This window comes from Branchiostoma lanceolatum, chromosome 7, assembly GCF_035083965.1.
Source record: "Branchiostoma lanceolatum isolate klBraLanc5 chromosome 7, klBraLanc5.hap2, whole genome shotgun sequence".
NCBI lineage: Eukaryota > Metazoa > Chordata > Leptocardii > Amphioxiformes > Branchiostomatidae > Branchiostoma > Branchiostoma lanceolatum.
Genome location: NC_089728.1, coordinates 20,105,267 through 20,126,072, shown reverse-complemented (window position 1 = coordinate 20,126,072; position 20,806 = coordinate 20,105,267). Strand labels below are relative to the sequence as shown.

General features: G+C 40.9%; 1 protein-coding gene and 1 long non-coding RNA gene across 2 annotated transcripts; both read right to left on the bottom strand.

Moving 5' to 3' along the window:
- Window positions 1–3,497: 3,497 nt before the first annotated feature.
- Window positions 3,498–5,494, bottom strand: LOC136438091 (uncharacterized). The gene is made up of 3 exons (XR_010756382.1): window positions 5,149–5,494; window positions 4,513–4,621; window positions 3,498–4,276 (listed from the first exon to the last, which is right to left on the bottom strand). It is a non-coding gene; the product is annotated as an uncharacterized lncRNA (long non-coding RNA).
- A 4,236-nt stretch (window positions 5,495–9,730) lies between these two features.
- LOC136438090 (cyclin-dependent kinase 11A-like) lies at window positions 9,731–18,294 on the bottom strand. Its single transcript, XM_066432769.1, has 4 exons — window positions 18,202–18,294; window positions 16,573–16,667; window positions 16,201–16,310; window positions 9,731–11,461 (listed from the first exon to the last, which is right to left on the bottom strand). The coding sequence occupies exons 1-4, from the start codon at window positions 18,222–18,224 to the stop codon at window positions 10,802–10,804; spliced, it is 888 nt and encodes a 295-aa protein (XP_066288866.1). The 5' UTR covers window positions 18,225–18,294; the 3' UTR covers window positions 9,731–10,801.
- Window positions 18,295–20,806: the final 2,512 nt, after the last annotated feature.

The window sequence follows — 20,806 nt, the reverse complement described above, 5'->3', positions numbered from 1 at the left end:
GTGTAGGGTGCCCGGTGAGTGTGAAAAATAGTACCGGGTATATAGCATCAAAACTTCTTTTCTTTGAAAAATTTGGTGCCATTCTGTCAGTTTTGAGGTGTATGTGATGGGTCAGCTTTCTTCTCAGTGATTTTGGCCCAAAAACTGAGTTTTTGAAGTCTTGGGAGACCGCTAGGGGAAGTAGTCCCAAGTGGCGTGATCAGGTTGATTCTTGGAGACAGGAGGTCAAAGGTTATGTTTTAGTCTGTAGGTGGGCATTTAAAGTTTGAAGGCACAACCCGTTCGAATCCAGCCATGTTTGAAAAAAATAACATCTGATCCCTTTCTCTACCTGAAAACCATACCAAAAACCAAACTTATCATAAGAAGGTGGAAACCCTTATCTGTAATTACCTTCGCCGAGAAGGTTATGCAGAGGGTAGCATTTTTGTGTGGGTTTGTGTGTTTGTTTGTTTGTAACAAACAGCATAACTCTAGAAGGCTTGGATGGATTGTCTTGATATTTGGTAAGTGCGTAGATCTTGATGAGACATGGAAATGATTAGATATTGGGTCCCCTAGCGGCTTGTTCCGGTACTGCAGCCGAACTTCCTGTTTTGATATCTCGTGTTCGGGACATGCTATGGCCCTGGTTTTTAAGTGGTAGATAGCTCTTTGGACAGAGAGTAAGTGGAATAGGTTTTGGCCCCCTAGCGGCTTTATTGGAACTGCAGGAGCAGGTTTTGCTTTAGACTTTGAAAGGAAATAACTCAAGAAGGGCCTTATGGATGGTCATGATTTTTGGTAAGTAGATAGCTTGAGTGACGATGAAGATGATTATATACTTATTATGCAATTAAGTATCTTATTTGCATAAATAATGAGGAAAGTTTATACGGCCACCAAATTCCATGATAGGACTGTCAAATATGTGGCATATGTAACTGAGGAGGAGAGAAATATTGATAGATATCAACTATACAAATGAAGAACTCATTTGCATAATTAATGAGAAAATACTATAACTCAAGATGGGCTTGATGGATGGTAATAACTTTTTGGTATGTAGATAGCTTACGTGATGCTTTGTATGATTGGATATAATAAGGTAAATCAGATTCTTATTTGCATAACTAATGAGACAGTTTTACAACTCCGCTGTTTTCCATGAAATGACTATTCAAATATGTGACATTTGTAACTGAGGAAGAGAGGAATGTTAATTGATATAAAATATGCAATTGTAGGCATAATTTGAATTATTAATGAGAAACTACTATAATTACATAGAGGTAAATGATGGCAAGTTCAAAATTGTGGCATTTTTAAGTTATGTGAATGTGAACTTCGTTGAATCAAATTATGCTAATAAGGATGCCATTTGCATAATTGATGGTAAATGTTAGCATAACCTTCTTTGATAAGCTCATACTTTGAACAACGTCTGTTATTTGGGTGAAGACGATCAACTGGTATAATCAATGATTGATGAGAAACACTCCTAAGTACGTCAGTCATAAAGGTTAAAATTATTTGGCGAAGATATATGAGGTCGTGGAAGTCTAGCTACATATAACATAAAACAGCTTCCGTAAATTCCCCTAGCTTTCACCATTTGACTAAGTTACAAAAATCAATCTTACTACTAAAATCAACCAACCCACTTACGATACAAAAACGTGGGTCTCTTCATTTTCCACTGACTTCAAAAAAGAAGTCAAACCCAACTATAGTCAACCTTAGTTAACATAGAGCTTTCACAGTAGACTAGATAACTATGGCGATTCCCATGTATACCCATGAACTTGTTTGTCTGCAATTAGCCTTCGGGCATGAACTTGCAATTAAGTTATTATTATAACTTCCTGCTCCAAAATATCAACATATCCTGGAAAAAAAAATCTACAGCTACCAAGGGTACCAAACCTAAAGGAGGGTCTTCTGCGCCTGCGCCAATTACCGGAGTGTGGTCGGAAGGGAAAGTCATTAGCAAGCGTGAATCTTTCCTGTCTTTTGGAAGAGGTGATTATCAGCCTTAGCTAATCACACATGTGACTTTTGTCAATATTTCACCACAGTAATAATTACGTACTAACTTTTTCTATCATGTTTACGGAGTGTGGTTACCGAACGGATAACAGGTACACTGCACGAAATGGCCACGTATCCTGACGGATCCGATGTATCCGAAATCGGGCCTCATGGCGTTTCCGAGCGAATCCGGAAAAATTCCAGTTCACTGCTCGGATACTGAGGTGCCCGCAGATCCGACCAATTCCGACGCCGTATTCATCTGGATCCTTGATGCGCCTCGGATACCCGAAGATATTTGTGCGGATCCCTCGTTTTTTATATTTGGAATGTTCGGATTGTTTGTATGTCGGTAGTTGTTTTGGATCCTGACGAATAAATACACACGGCACGGCATGATCTCATTTCCTGACGAATCGGATTAGCAGACATTATAGCAGACACGGAACGTTTCCGATTGAATCCGATGCACCTCAGATCCGACAATTCCGGCGCCGTATATGTCTGGATCCTTCATACGTTTCGGGTACAGATACGGAACGTTTCCGAGCAAATTCAGACAAATACCAGGTACAGCTCAGATCCGGCAATTCCGACGCCGTATACGTCTGGATCCGTGATGCGCCTCGGATACCTGAGGATATTTGCGCGGATACTTCGTTTTCAGATATATGTATTTGTCAATATGGCAGAGATACTCGGTTGTTTGTTTGTCGGTAGTTGCTTCGGATCCTAACAACAAATACACACTGCACGGCATGATCTCAGATCCTAAAAAATCCAGCGGATCCGCAATCGTGCATCATAGCAGATACGGAACGTTTCCGATTGGATCCGATGCACCTCAGATCCAACAATTCCGACAAATCCTGACGTATACGGAACACGGATTCGTGGCCGATCTCCCACAAGACACTGCGTGTCATGACGTCAGGCGCGAGAAACGGTTTTGTCGGTGAACAGCACGGAGACAAGAACGGCGTTTCATCACTCTCTGTTCTTAACATGGCATCGTCAGAGTCTACCATGGTCGACCAGTGATTTTTAGTGACTTGAGAGTCGAAGGGGATTCGGTGTAAACTCAAACGCGCGGCATTGCGAAGTAGTCTTCTTGGTGCATGCAATATTCGTCGCCCCCCTCCCCCTTGTAAAGTTGGTAGGGAGTCGATTCATCATTTAGAGGGACTGCCCTTTGGTAAGTACAAATTGGAAAATTCCTGTTTCTAACTAGTTTGAACGTCAGTTATCCTCCTATTGTGGCTTGACATATCATCGCATTTGCATGACAATAAGAATTGTCCAGTCGATCTGCACTTCTACACCGTTAGGATCTAGGAAATTTATAGCTTTCAATTTGTTCCTTCTTGCCAATGGCCAACAGACATTTGTGTCTGGTTAACGTTTCAGATACAACATAGCAAGCGGTTGAGGGAAAGATAATTAGGATATCCTGTAACGGAAGAGAATGTCATAGACTTTCTACAATCTTTGACATATTGTGACTCTGAATATGTTTGTATTTGCCACGAATATGTACAAATCAAACACACAAAGTTTGATAGAATGGTTGATTATTCATAAATACGCGTGCATTCTTAATTAAACGATACCCAAAACATTATTATTCAATGACAGGAAGTTTTGGGAAAGCCTGAATGTAACATTATTTCATATTTCAACATATATGCATTTCTAAGTTCAAAAACTATCAAATACAATACGGAAGCTCTATGTGGCTAAATAATCCATTTCGTTTAAGACAGGCCGAGGGACATCCACATACTCAAAGCACCTCTGCATATGCAGGTTAATGTCGGTAAATTGGGGTTGTGTAAGCACAATTGTTACAAAATGTATTACAATTAACAACCATCACATCATGGTGGTAATATTTACTGCTGTATAGTGCACTTGGACCAAAAATGTCTACATGTTCTACATATTCTACTCAAGTAATGAAAGCCTTTGTGGTCAGCTCTTCGTCTAAAAGATATCAGATACAATTAATTTCAAATACAGAGATTGAAAATAGAAACTTCAAAGTAACATTATACTGTCTGAAAAACTCCCATGATGACATGCCACATTTTACACGTAAGTAGTATATGCCGTGGAACTGCATGTGTATAATCGTCCTCTCCCCATTCTCTGACTACATCTGAGTTCACTTCTTCCATGCACTCTTGGTAAGGTACAGGCAAGGCTGATTTCTTCTGTATCTGCATGTTGGACTCAGCTTGGAGTTCATCTTGTGATGAACCAGTTCCTATATGTTAAAACCAAATGATGAATAAATATCAATTCACATACTTAGTATTTAAGTAACATGTCACATGATTTTGACATAATTGTGATCAAGGAGGTTATATAGACTATATAACCTCCTTGCTGTGATGGGCTTCGTTTCATCACAGCAGCTAACAAAAAACAAGGGACAATGGGTATCCATCATGCCTGTCTCAGCTAACATTGAAGTGTACCGATGATGGACTTAAGCCTTACCAAAGGAGCCTGAGGTACTCTGAGCATCTGACAGCTGATTGCTTTGTTCCAAGCCAAGCTAAGGTCCTCACAACATGTGCTGCATTTGTGAAGGAAGTATCTGCCGATGCTGTATAGGATATATAGATATAGGGAAACAATGACAAATATCAAACATATCACATAATCACATTTGTAAAAAATGAATCTGGCATCGTTTAATTGAATACGTAAAACTTACATTCATAACTTGAATATGATATTGATCAAACATGTACAGCTATAACTGAAGGCAATAATCACTGAAACACACTACTACCTCCACATAAGTTCCAGCTCACTATCCACAAACTGTGGGACCTTTGTGGGACAAATACTTATGACATTCTCTTCCGTTACAGGATATCTTTAATTATCTTTCCCTCAACCGCTTGCTATGTTGTATCTGAAACGTTAACCAGACACAAATGTCTGTTGACCATTGGCAAGAACGAACAAATTGAAAGCTATAAATTTCCTAGATCCTAACGGTGTAGAAGTGCAGGTCGACTGGACAATTCTTATTGTCATGCAAATGCGATGATATGTCAAGCCACAATAGGAGGATAACTGACGTTCAAACTAGTTAGAAACAGGAATTTTCCAATTTGTACTTACCAAAGGGCAGTCCCTCTAAATGATGAATCGACTCCCTACCAACTTTACAAGGGGGAGGGGGGCGACGAATATTGCATGCACGAAGAAGACTACTTCGCAATGCCGCGCGTTTGAGTTTACACCGAATCCCCTTCGACTCTCAAGTCACTATAAATCACTGGTCGACCATGGTAGGCTCTGACGATGCCATGTTAAGAACAGAGAGTGATGAAACGCCGTTCTTGTCTCCGTGCTGTTCACCGAGAAAACCGTTTCTCGCGCCTGACGTCATGACACGCAGTGTCTTGTGGGAGATTGGACACGAATCCGTATTCCGGAAACGTCAGGATTTGTCGGAATTGTTGGATCTGAGGTGCGTCGGATCCAATCGGAAACGTTCCGTATCTGCTATGATGCACGATTGCGGATTCGCTGGATTTTTCAGGATCTGAGATCATGCCGCGCAGTGTGTATTTGTTGGTTAGGATCCGAAGCAACTACCGACAGACAAACAATCCGATTATCTCTGCCATATTGACAAATATCTGAAAACGAAGGATCCACGCAAATATCCTCAGGTATCCGAGGTGCATCACGGATCCAGACGTATACGGCGTCGGAATTGCCGGATCTGAGCTGTACCTGGTATTTGTCTGAATTTGCTCGGAAACGTCCCGTATCTGTACCCGAAACATATGAAGGATCCAGACGTATACGGCGCCGGAATTTCCGGATCTGAGGTGCATCGGATTCAATCGGAAACGTTCCGTGTCTGCTATAATGCGCAATTCCGGATCTGCTGGATTCGTCAGGAAATGAGATCATGCCGTGCCGTGTGTATTTATTCGTCAGGATCCGAAACAACTACCGACATACAAACAATCAGAACATTCCAAATACAAAAAACGAGGGATCCGCACAAATATTTTCGGGTATCCGAGGCGCATCACGGATCCAGAGGAATACGGCGTCGGAATTGGTCGGATCTGCGGGCACCTCAGTATCCGAGCAGTGAACTGGGATTTTTCCGGATTCGCTCGGAAACGCCATGAGGCCCGATTCCGGATACGTTGGATCCTTCAGGATACGTGGCCATTATGTGCAGTGTGTACGTATCTGTCAGGATCTTGGGCAATTTCGTGCAATGTACAGCCCCATATCCGTCGAAAATTCCTATTTTTGTATTCCTCCGGATCTGAGGTTCCGGATCACAGTCCGCTTGTATCCGTCAGTATCCGCCATTTTCTTTTAAGAAATACAGAAAAATTCCTGTACGTATCCGTCAGGATCTTTGGCATTTCCGTACAGTGTACGGCTCCGTATCCGTCGAAAATACTTCATTTTCGGATACCTCCGGAAATATCACTGCACGAAATGGCCTCGTTTCCCGGCGTATACGTACCGGTATTTTTCTGTATTTTTGTCGGATACTGACGGATACTGACGGATACGGGCGGATTCGTGTAAGGTATCCGACTATTTCCGCACCGGTATATGGAATATTTCCGGAAGATTCCGAAAGTAAGGTATTTTCGACGAATACGGAGCCGTACACTGCACGGAAATGCCACCGATCCTGACGGATACGAACAGGAATTTTTCTGTATTTTTGGCGGATACTGACGGATACAGGCGGATCCAACCTGACGGATCCCACTAAATGCGCACTGGGATATGGAATATCACTGCACGAAATGGCCTCGTTTCCCGGCGTATACGTACCGGTATTTTTCTGCATTTTTTTTCGGATACTGACGGATACTGACGGATACGGGCGGATTCGTGTAAGGTATCCGACTATTTCCGCACCGGTATATGGAATATTTCCGGAAGATTCCGAAAGTAAGGTATTTTCGACGAATACGGAGCCGTACACCGCACGGAAATGCCACCGATCCTGACGGATACGAACAGGAATTTTTCTGTATTTTTGGCGGATACTGACGGATACAGGCGGATCCAACCTGACGGATCCCACTAAATGCGCACTGGGATATGGAATATCACTGCACGAAATGGCCTCGTTTCCCGGCGTATACGTACCGGTATTTTTCTGTATTTTTATCGGATACTGACGGATACTGACGGATACGGGCGGATTCGTGTAATGTATCAGACTATTTCCGCACCGGTATATGGAATATTTCCGGAAGATTCCGAAAGTAAGGTATTTTCGACTAATACGGAGCCGTACACTGCACGGAAATGCCACCGATCCTGACGGATACGAACAGGAATTTTTCTGTATTTTTGGCGGATACTGACGGATACAGGCGGATCCAACCTGACGGATCCCACTAAATGCGCACTGGGATATGGAATATCACTGCACGAAATGGCCTCGTTTCCCGGCGTATACGTACCGGTATTTTTCTGTATTTTTGTCGGATACTGACGGATACTGACGGATACGGGCGGATTCGTGTAAGGTATCCGACTATTTCCGCACCGGTATATGGAATATTTCCGGAAGAATCCGAAAGTAAGGTATTTTCGACAAATACGGAGCCGTACACTGTACGGAAATGCCACAGATCCTGACGGATGCGTACAGGGATTTTTCTGTATTTTTGGCGGATACTGACGGATACTGACGAATCCAACCTAACGGATCCGAAAATTTCCGCACCGGGATCGGGAATATTTCCGGAGGAATCCGAAAATGAGGTATTTTCGACGGATACGGAGCCGTACACTACGGAAATGCCAGAGATCCTGACTGATACGTACAGGAATTTTTCTGTATTTTTTAAAAGAAAATGGCGGATACTGACAGATACAAGCGGACTGTGATCCGAAACCTCAGATCCGGAGGAATACAAAAATAGGAATTTTCGACGGATATGGGGCCTTACATTGCACGAAATTGCCCAAGATCCTGACAGATACGTACAGTATGTATTTGCCACGGATACAGACTGATCCAACATACAGACTTTCTACAATCTTTGACATATTGTGACTCTAAATATGTTTGTATTTGCCACGAATATGTACAAATCAAACACACAAAGTTTGATAGAATGGTTGATTACTCATAAATACGCGTGCATTCTTAATTTAACGATACCCAAAACATTATTATTCAATGACAGGAAGTTCTGGGAAAGCCTGAATGTAACATTATTTCATATTTCAACATATATGCATTTCTAAGTTCAAAAACTATCAAATACAATACGGAAGTTCTATGTGGCTAAATAATCCATTTCGTTTAAGACAGGCCGAGGGACATCCACATACTCAAGCACCTCTGCATATGCAGGTTAATGTCGGTAAATTGGGGTTGTGTAAGCACACACTGGGCGAAAAGGTATCGGATTCAGCCGTATCCGCATATGGATATTTGTGTATTTGTAACAGATACAAGCGGATACAAACGGATGCAGGTGGGATCCGTAGAATATCCAAAAATTGCATTCGCAAGGATTCGGAATGATTGAATCCTAACATATCCCAAAATGGGATTTTCCACGGATACTAAGTCGTTTTCTTAGGGATTTCTCTGTATATTTGGACTGATCGGATCCTTAAGATTCCCAAAACGGCATTTTCCGCGGATGCAAAGTCGTATTTTGAAGGGATTTTTACACTATTTGTACGTGTATACAGGCGGATACAAACGGATGCAGGTGGGATCCGTAGTATACCCGAAAATTTCATTCGCAATGATTCGGAATGATTGAATCGTAACATATCCCAAAATGGGTTTTTCCACGGATACTAAGTGGATTTCTACGTATATTTGGACAGATCGGATCCTAAAGATTCCCCAAACGGCATTTTCCGCGGATGCAAAGTCGTATTTGTAAAGGATTTCTACGTATATTTGGACAGATCGGATCCTAAAGATTCCCTAAACGGCATTTTCCGCGGATGCAAAGTCGTATTTGTAAAGGATTTCTACGTATATTTGGACAGATCGGATCCTAAAGATTCCCGAAACGGCATTTTCCGCGGATGCAAAATCGCATTTGTAAAGGATTTCTACGTATATTTGGACAGATCGGATCCTAAAGATTCCCCAAACGGCATTTTCCGCGGATGCAAAATCGCATTTGTAAAGGATTTCTAAGTATATTTGGACAGATCGGATCCTAAAGAATCCCAAAAAAAGCATTTTCCGCGGATACGAAATCGTATTTTCTTAGGAATTCCTACGTGCATTTGGACAGATCGGATCCTAAAGAATAAAGAGCGGCATTTTCTTCGGATGCAAACTCGTATCTTAAAGGCATTTCTACGTATATTTGGACAGATCGGATCCAAAAACGACATTTTCCGCGGATGCAAAGTCGTAGTTTTAACGATTTTCTATGTATATTTGGACAGATCGGATCCTAAAGAATAAAAAATCCCACATTTTTAAGGGATCCCTACGTACATTCGCAATGATCGGATCCTAAAGATTACCAAAAACGGCATTTTCCGCGGATTTCTCCGCACATTTGACACCGTAATGCGTTCTCATAGGCATTCAGCTTCAATATGTCCACACCTCAAATCTTTACGTTATCCCTACCCTCATTACGCCTTCGATACGTGCAGATCCGAATGAAGACTTCAGAAATCTTATACGTGTACATATCAAGGATACGTCGGATTGAATGATAAATCTATGTCCTTTATTCAAACTATAATGGGTAACTTGATAAGTAGAGAACTAGCTACTAGTGTACAGGGAAATATTTGTAATAGTCAATATGTAAAACTACAAAAAAGGGGGAAAATGACAAACGAGTGACAACTAGAAAGGTAACATTTTCGGGCAAATACATTGACACATGTTTAGCCATACTCCTCGCCATGCGAAAAATGGACTGTCCCAAAATAACAATGGCATATTCTAAAATACTTCCACTAAAAAAATGGATCACTCCAGTCCAAAATTGAGTTTAAAAACTATTAGTCACTCCATACAGGAATGGAGTCTTCCAGTAGCACCTCAATACAATATGGACCAGTCCAAAAACAAATTCACTTCTGCTAACAAATGGACTTTTTCAAAATTGAAATGAATAATAAAAGAATCCTCCCCTTGCAAGAATGGGATATTCCCTGCCATCTCCATGTAAACTAGACCAGTCGAAAAATATCCGCTCAAAATTACACTCTTGCGCATAATCAACCCAGTTCAAAATTGAATTAAAAAAGATTAACCCCAGGGAAGAATGAAGTTTTCCATAGTATACATAATCATGTATATGATGTATACTAGGTATGGCTAAACATAATAAAAAGTCTAAAAACCTACATAACATACAGGTATCTTACTCAGCAAAGCCCCGCGAGGGAACGCCGAGGATGAAATGTCAGGGTCACGCCCAGATGCGGCAGGTGGTGGTGGTGATGGTGAAAAATCCGAGAGAAAAAGATAGACTTAACTGGTGCAACAATAAATGTATATATAAGTGTGTAAGAAGTGGTGCTATGTACATACTGCTGCACTGGGTGGTGACCTGACTCACTCTGGGGCTAAATGTTACTGGAATGTTACTAAATGTTTCTTGTTATCATAAGTCAACATCTACATCTACATCTATTTCCATGCAAGACTACTGAGACACACCGCAGCAGCTTCTTCCCGAGAACAGTGATAGACTGCAACCGCCTACCCCAACATCTCATTGATTCCACATCAGTTGACACCTTCAAAGCTGGGTTTCTATTCATTCTAGTCACTAACACTGCGCATGCTTGTCTCCTCTTCACTGCTCATTTCAGACTCATCGCCACTCGTGCCTTCATTATCCTCCTGGTCCTCCTCTTCATAATGCTCCTCCTCTTCACCCTGCTCCTCCTCTTCACCCTGCTCCTCCTCTTCACCCTGCTCCTCCTCTTCACTCTGCACCACCTCTTCACCCTGCTCCTCCTCTTCACCCTGCTCCTCCTCTTCACCCTGCTCCTCCTCTTCACCCTGCTCCTCCTCTTCACTCTGCACCACCTCTTCACCCTGCATCACCTCTTCACCCTGCATCACCTCTTCACCCTGCTCCTCCTCTTCACCCCGCTCCTCCTCTTCACCACCCCCCACATCCAGATACACCTTGTCTACAGTGTCAGGGATAGATCTCCTGCTTGGTTGGTCAGTCATGACACGCCTATTGCGAAGCTTTCTGGATTTCATGACCAGCTTGTCGACCCCAGGCTGGCAGCGGTCTACGATTTGGGTCAGCTTCTTGCACCGCCAGGCCGGTCGCCTTACAAGCCATGTGTTGGGCTGCTCCTCATCGGTTTCCTCATCTGACATGAGGTCAGGTTTTGCGACACTCAGAAACTCCAATTCTGCTGGAGTCAGGCAGTCTTTGCCAACTGTCGCCCTGAGGTCCCTCAGCTAAAAAAAACAACAACAAACAAATTCTTTCGTCAGAGTAAAGGTGTCATAACCCCAGGGCTCTTAAAGGCACCCAGAGCATTTTATGAGGCTTGAAACCTTAAAAAAAACCCTCAAATTTCTAGTCATTCCTACAAACAGTAATTATAAGTTTCAATAACACTACACCATTACATATTGACATCAAAGGAGCAAAGATAGGATGTCGCTGTTTGGTGAGAACTGATAGAAAATCCAAGCTCTAATAGACTGATCCTGACTGTCCATCACAATTAGTGGTTCGACCAATCAGAAAGTGACTGCATGTCCATCAAATATTTGCATGTTTAAGTTTTGATTTTGCATTTCTACGTTTTGACTGAGGTGGGCGGGGCTATGGTATTGGTCTATTAAAACTAGGCTTGTGAAACTACATCACCATGTAGCTTATTTTTGTGCCGCTTTTGAGCACTTCTGATAAGAAATCCGCACGCAAATGTGGTTAACAGTGGCATTAATTGTCAATTTCATAAAGATTACAGCAACTAGAATATTTCCAGTTTTCAAGCTTCATAAAATGCTCTTGGTGCCTTTAATGGCACCCAAAGCATTTTATGATACATGAAAACTCGAAATATTCCTGTTTCTGTAATCTTAATGAAATTGACAATTAATGCCACTGTTAACCACATTTGCGTTCAGATTTGTTATCAAAAGTGCGCAAAAACGGCACAAAAATAAGCTACATGGTGATATTTTAGTTTCACGCGCCTACTGTAAATACTGTAGATACCATAGCCCCACCACCTCCGTCAAAACATAGAAATACAAAATTAAAACATAAAAATGCACGTATTTGACGAACATGCAGTCACTTTCTGATTGGTAGAACCACTAATTGTGATGGACAGTCAGGATCAGTCTATTAGGGATTGGATTTCTCACCACACAACGACATCGTATTTTTGCTTGTTTAATCTCGATATGTAATGGTATAGTGTTATTGAAATTTACTATGTGTAGGAATGACTACAAATTTGAGTTTTTTTAATCGGGTTTCAATCCTCATAAAATGCTCTGGGTGCCTTTAAAATATGAACGAATTAAGACTACTAAGCACCTGCGTTCTAGATAAGATCCTAAATGGCTGTGGTATACTGCAATTCACTTTAACTTCACGGTAGAATTTGTGTGTTTTTGGTGAAAACTTGCTCCCCGGACGATAAAAAGATTTTTAATATCTTAGAACTAGAATTTTCTTTATAATTGGCTTGATTATACACTAAATTTTTCTGACAACATTAGTCGTTTATGCCGTAAAAATCTTTTCTACGAGTTTTATCCAACACAAAAAATGCCAATTCATGCACATCATTTTTGACGTTAAAACAATTTGCTTTTCCTTATAATTTACCAAAATCAGAGAGGTTGAAGAAACATATCTCAGTTGGTTTTGTAGTGCAAGGAATATGCTTTCATCCCATACACAGTTGATTTGCTTTGAAATAATTCCCTGGAGGTAGAGCCGTGTACCTAAACCCTGAACCCTTCAAGAACATCTACTGTTCCTTTACTTGTACCTAAACAAACTAAAACACTAGTGGACACCATTTTTGGACTAAAGGTAGGTAAATGGCTTGACAGAGATGACAACTTTGATAACCTCAAAGTTGGAAATGAAGAAAACTTGCAAATAGACATGTATTGAGATGCTAAATTGAATACATCAATCCTCACAAAGATGACAATTTACAACTAAAAAGGACAGTTAGTTTCATGTTTAACTTACAAATAATTGACCAAACTTGTTTAGGTAACGGGGGGTGCCCTAAGATGTCACGCGCCCTAACATGGCACAAATTTTTTACTGGTCTTATTTGCATAAGCACACCGTGTTTGTGACCACTGACTACGCTGATAAGGAAGATTAATAAATCAAGTTCATGCACATAGCTGTCATTTTCATTTAAAACATATGTGTATATATTCATTTCTTGCTTCGTCGAAAATTAGTATTTTGACAATAGTGATGGTAGCACTGAGTAGAGGGTCACTGCTTAGCTAGACAGCCTCATGCGCCTGAATATATGACCTGTGCCAAGCTGATACACAACTATCATACACATAAGAAATATCACTTCATAAGATGCTGAAAATTTGGGTCGTTAAGAGTTTGTTGAAAAGAAAACCGACCAAAGAAAAACAACGTAAGCATTGATGTCGTCTGGCGACATTGTTTTCCCGCCTTTTTTTCTGGCCGCGATGGTCGCGGGACGATTAAACTCATAGCTATGTTACACTCTTATACCTGATTGGTATGGTCTATGAAAAGGAAACTGAATGATGAGATGGCGAAGATATTTTCCAATAAGTAGACGAAGTATTGTTGATGTAAGTGGTGTCCTTTTTTCGTAATGATTTTATGAGTCGGGCCACATTCAATACATACGTCGAGCCGCGCGCACAGTGCGTGTAGCCTATTCCCCATAAAAAAATGAGCTGGGATGCACTTGACATTGCCCTTCTCACATGACGTGAGAAGTGCCCACAGTCAAAATTTTCCAGTCAAAAGAAAGCTAGAATATAGTAGACTACAAGCCTTGTTTACATTTTCTTAGATTTATCACCAACTTCCAAAGAGAGCAAAGTTACAAAAGCGTCCTAAGTTAGGCACACTATCTGGCGTGGCACAAAATCAGAACGAACATTCGCGAAAACATCTCACAGCATTTTCCGCTTGTAACGCGGCATGTAAAGGGCTCATGAACAATATGAATGCATTTCTTATCTAAGTATGGTCTTCAGATGAATATGTTCAAAATTTATACATTAAAACCTGGCCACTCTTTGGCAACCAGCGATGGAGCGCTGTGAGTTTGACCGTGTAAAAAAAACATGACATTTTAGGGCACCCCTTGTTACATGTACAGTCAAACCTGTCCAAGGCGACCACCCGGCGGACCGAGCAAAAACGGTCGCGATGGACAGGTGGTCGCCATGAAGAGGATTCCACTCACATGTTTCCAGGTCGAGGTTTTCAAATACAGTACGTAAATGATGAAAAAAATTATGTGAATTTAGACAGCATGACCCTCACCAGGTTCAATTCTCATTGACAGAAAGATCCTACAAAAATTACATTTTCCGTTATCGATGTAATAATTGTATACCGCTACATCGTGTACAAATTTTCGTCATAATTTTGACTACAAAACGATGGTTGCCTCGGTGATCTCGCAGCACCCTCCCGCATTCACACGTTACATTGAATAGTACACACACAAACAAACGCACATCATCGAAATTTTAAGGCCTAAGACAGATCCCTAGAAAACGCCTGCTGGTCCCAGCCTTTTTTGGGTCGGCGACCGCTGGATGAAAGGGTCAAAAAAATTTCGATCCGACAACTAAAGATGAAAACGGAACGCGTTAACGGTGTGATTTCGTCGCGCCGCGCCGCGAAGCTCTGTGCCACCGCATCGAAGGGTAAGTCAGTGCAGTAGAACGCACAGCGTCCAATAAAGGTTTGTGAGATTCATGGAAATAAAAAGAAAATAAGAATTTTGATTTTCACCAATAACTAGAGTATTCGTAAATGTTCATACACAAAATCATTGTGTTTTACAAAGGTCAGCGGTACGCCAAATCCGGGCCGCCCGAAATCCAAGATGGCGTCGGGACCAAGGAACAACATTTCTCGCCTGATGTTTTGCCCGCCGCTAAGTCATTTTTCGGCGGAATTTAGCAAGCTACAGACACATTTTTGTTTAAAATACAAGAAATAGATAGTAATTTCTGTGAAATCTGACTTTTTGACGCCATGCACTACGTATTCGTTTTGAAAGTTGAGTTTAAACGGAACTGAGTTCAGGTTAAACTATAAGATTACGATAGGCACAACAACATCACAAACATTTGTCTTTACAATGTTTATAGGGGGAACGTTTTATTAAAACACTTCATGGAGGAATCGATGGTATAACATTGCTATTCCATATATTTTTGATCTTATTTTTGTCCTTTAAAGTCTTGAAAACATTTCCGTGAAATCCGACAGCAAAATGATCTGATGTCACCACACGCTTGAAAATTAGGCGACCGCCATGGGCAGGGATTGTGCTCTGTGCGGTCCCAATTCGTGGCGGTCGCGTTGGACAGGTGGTCGCCTTGGGCAGGCAGCTTAATGCTTGTGCCTGTGGGGAAAATTTTCGGGACCGAGAAAAAGCGGTCGCCATGGCCAGGTGGTCGCGTTGAAAAGGTACCTAAATGAGGTATTCCTCACAACATATGATTTTTGAATATGATTTTCAGTAGTAGATATCCTTTTTTCCAGTGTTATTTTCTTATTGAAATGGCAACAGCAAAGGTGTATTTATTCAATCCATGATATCAATCAAATACCATTTTCCATAATTTCAGCACTGATGAGGGAAAAGGACATAATATCCTTGGGGGGAATAACAAAAAAAAGTGTTATGATGCCTAATTAGATCCCACAACCGGTGACAAAAATCACGGCCCACGTAAAATTTACTTTTTTTGCTTCTTTGAATTTTTTTTCTTGAATCTTGAAAGTCTTTAAGCATATTGCAGGTTGTTTTAATTTCAAACACTGGATTTTACTGTTCATCAACATGCGTTTCAAGAAAATGTTTGAGGGTGGCTTTTCCATTTCAAAGACTGAAGTCTCAAAGCATATGTTAGTTAGTTGTGTACACTTAACCTGCCATATTATGATGGAATGAGAGAAAAATCCTTACCCTAGTCCGTCTGTTGCCTCGCTTGCTTTTATCCTGGTTCACTGCTAACGTCCCGTCCCTCTTGGATTTCTCCCTCCGCCGAAGGTTGTTGTGGATGTTCCGGCATGCTTCTATCATAGAGAAAAAGAGTTATAATCCCATGATCATACTGACATATTCTAGAAGGCATACTTTCATTTGTCTCTTGATATTTTTTGTTGATTGCTAAGTCTTGAACATTGCATTCTACTGCATAACTTTAAACCTGTTTATGAGACAACAAAGGAAGCAGGATTCATCAATCAACTGCTTAACATAAAACATGCTTTATTTTGATCTGCTTAGTTTATAAGAAAGTTCAAACTGACTTTTGACAGACTACATTTGTCTCACTTTTTATGTGGGAGTCACGATATGGCACATCCCCATCCTTGATGGCCTCAGTGATTCTTCGTGTCACCTTCTCATTGTGTTGGTCTCCCATAAACCTGTAAAGATACAATATACATTAATCCTAAAAGCATTATAGAAGTAATTGACACAAAGTATGACCAGAAATGGATGATTCCATGCATATCCATGCATTTTTATCAAAACTTCAGATTACTTACTTATATGTTGCAGAAACGCATATATGCGAGCTACTTTAATTAACATGTAACATCATGTTTTTAGATTATTACAGATGATTCATAATCAAAAATACAACATATTTCATCCATTTCCCTCCCCATTTCCACAAAAAATTGGCTCTTTTATAATCACCCAATTGGCCAAGTCCAGAATTGTATTTTAACAAATATTCCCTGCATACAAGAAAGGACTCTCTCAGTGGCGATCGACAAACAGGTATCATGCAAATTTTAGAATGTAAACAACTACAATCTCGCAAAAGATTTCTTCTGTGGAAGAATCTCCGCAATATGGTAGTCCAGAAAATTTGATTTTGCATTACGCAGCGAACACTTTTTCGTAACCAACTCAAGTTGTGCAAAGCTTTCTGCTGCACACACTGCAAATTTCTGATGCTTGTTTCATACTGTAACACATACAGTACCAGTGATACTACAATTACAAAAATTTTGTTAACAAAAAGATACACAACCACTTGTGGAGAGACGAGCCTTTGAGTACTCTTGGTTTACTCTAAGCAAACACAAGTAAACACAAGCCATTGCTATTTATTTATTTATTTATATATATATATATATATATATATATATATATATACATGTACATACATACAGAGAGGAATATAGAGCATAAGATTTATGATAGAAACACTGCAAGAAAACTTTTTTTAATGCAGGCGTAAATTTTAACCTTCTCAACTTCAGTATGACCAAGTATTTACAGCACAAGGACAGTTCAGGAGCCAGGGGGCAGTGAAGTTGTTTTATCTACATCCTGCCCTGCACACATGTACTACATGTAAAAGTCAGTGCTCCTAATTGAATTGACAATTTCAGATCCAGTTTTCAAAATGCATGGGTGTTTGTAATGTGCTATCTCATTGGCTGACCAAATTAGTCCACCTGACCATTTTGGAAGAAAGATGTGGCCATATATGGTCATAAGAGGAAAACAACCAAGTATCTCTCCCAAAATCCCCCAAAAAATCATCTTTTGAAGTGGGGTATGCCAAAAATATGAACAAAGTACTTGCAAGTATTTGCACTATGTACCCCCATAGCGAATTTCAGGACATTCAGCTGTAATTAAAGACTACAGAAGGCAACAATATACAGTGTGGTCTGAAAATGGCCAAAAAAACTCTATACCATCATTTCAAAGCCCCAGATCAAAAAAATGAAGATAAAAATATCCTGGGGCATTTGCCCACTCTATCTTTGTGCCAAATTTCAGGTCATTTGGCCCAACAATGACAGAGATGAATGGATTTGAAGATTTGACAGGAGGCGCAGGAGGGGAAGAAGAAACATGAGAGAAAACAATATATTGCATCCATATAACAACTATGTCATTTCTGCAATGCAATTAAGTGTAACTAATTTTACTTACTTTGCCTGTCCATTGTAGGTCATATCCTCCCCCAGTCCTCTGTAGATTCTCTTTGCTTCGCCCTGCAAAGATCCAACAAAAGAAATTAAAGTCTTGCTGGCAAATTTCAAACATACATGTTGTCTTTCCGACACCTTAGGGAGAATGGGGCACCGGGGAGGTCATGTCTTAGGGTGACTTTACACTCAGTCCACTTTATCCGAACTAGTCCGCCTCCCGGTCCCAGTCTAAAGAGGAGAATCCGCTTTTTCCAGGAACCGCACCAGACCACATCCCAACCCTGGTCTAGTCCACATCAGCAGGGGGTCGATGCGGTTCCTCTCTGTGTGTTAAGAGGAAACTGGCTCCGGGACCGCTTTCGGGGTCATGATAATGATATGCTAATAAGCCTGCGCTAGTGATAGAAACATATTTTCTTCATTCTGAAACGTTTGTGCAATTGTCATTGAAATTTTTTGAATGTTTCAAGTGCAATGGCATGCCGCCCGTGGCTGCTTCTTCTTTGGTGTTCTCCTATGACCTAATCAACGTGCCCAGCTTGCAGTACAGCCAGCGCGGCGAGGATGAACGCCGGCGGGTTCAAGCCTGGTCTTGCCTGTCCCTGTACATGCGTCTCATCCTACTTTTTTGTTGGGCCCGTACTATTTCATATGCCAGAAAACACTTGTAGCAAACATAAGAAATATGAGAGGAGCGACTGTTCGGAACCGGTTCGGATTTTTAGAAGTGGACCGTGTGTAAAGCCGGCCTTAAGATAAGGTGGAGGCTTTTACTGATCTTATTTTAACTATAGGTACTCCTGTTTTCTGCCACCAACTTTGAAAATTAGAAAGGTGAATAAACATAGTCCAATCACATTGCTGTTATTTGCCTGCAAGATAGACTAATTGAATAAATCTATTAATTGTTTAGTCACAAAACAGAATTTCACAAATAATAAATTCATGATGACCGGTGCTAAAACGAGGGCCACTTGATAGCAATGACTTGTGCCTAGAAATGTATGACCAATACCAAATTAGTCCAACAACTGCCATATACATGCAAGAAATCAGGGATCTCCCCAGAAATATAGAGCAGGATGGGGGAGGGTGCCAAGCATAGGATGCGTGTTGGGAAGGGGGAGATTCCTGAGAGATAACCAAACACAAAAATATGGGTTTCTGAGTGTCTATTCAAACTCATAATCGACTTCTGAGGAAAGCAAAAATAAAAAAAAACTGTCTAGCATTGCACAAAATCGATAGGTACCTTGAAGCTACCAAATGATTTGCAGCATTTTCAGGTCGGTCTTAACGCACAGTGTGAAGGGTTCATGAAGTATTTTTAGATTAGTAAGTCCACATTTCATTCATAAAAAACTGAGCACTTTCTGACAACTAGTGATGGAGCACAGTAAGTTTGAGGTGGTGAAAATATGTCATTAAGTTAGGACCCCTTCACATTCAGTGCAAAGTATTTAAACAAAATGACCTATACGGCGTCGGAATTGCCGGATCTGAGCTGTACCTGGTATTTGTCTGAATTTGCTCGGAAACGTCCCGTATCTGTACCCGAAACATATGAAGGATCCAGACGTATACGGCGCCGGAATTTCCGGATCTGAGGTGCATCGGATTCAATCGGAAACGTTCCGTGTCTGCTATAATGCGCAATTCCGGATCTGCTGGATTCGTCAGGAAATGAGATCATGCCGTGCCGTGTGTATTTATTCGTCAGGATCCGAAACAACTACCGACATACAAACAATCAGAATATTCCAAATACAAAAAAACGAGGCACAGCACGAAATCGAATATTTAAGCAAACTTTCCGATTGACGGAAACAAGAATTAAAGGTCGGGAAATATTTCAGCAGGGTTTACGGGGCCGTTAATGTCGCTGAAAGTAAGATTTGAGCTTTCCGCAACCTTTCCGCGTTCGTTAACATGAATTAAATGCATGTTATATCTTTCCATGGACTTTAAGCATCCTTATATACATCGTATAGATGAAACATTATGGTACATCAGTAACCAATATATTCTCCAAGCAGATATATTCTCTCCTGGGGACTAATAGTGCCTCAATTTTTAGATTCTTGGAGAAAAGCTGGTATACCCGAAACGGTCTTCGATCTTTAAGATACACCCATTTGCAGTAAACACCGATCCCGCTTAAGTCATTTCTCATAAGTTTCTTTTTTAAACAACGCACCATGCATGTGCACGCACATTGTACGTCTACTTTGTAGCAAAATTAGACATACAGTCCATACCTATCTTCGAGTTGATCTTCTTTTATCCGTGTTTATGCTACAGCTTACACAAAACAGCAGTTATATTCTAAGGTATCTCCCCCCTTTTATTTTTAGGTAGAGAAAAGCTGCCGGAAAGCGGGCGTTTCCCTCGCAGTTATATCTATCTTTCCGATATCCTTCCGTTGCATATAGGTTTTGTTTACATAACCCACTCTTATGTTTAGGTAGAGAAAAGCTGCCAGAAAGCGGGTGTTTTCCCTCGCAGTTATTTCTACCTTTCCGACATCCTTCCGTTACCTTTAGGCTCGGTTTACATAGAAGGGGGGAGACCTCCCCCCTTTTATGTTTAGGTAGAGAAAAGCTGCC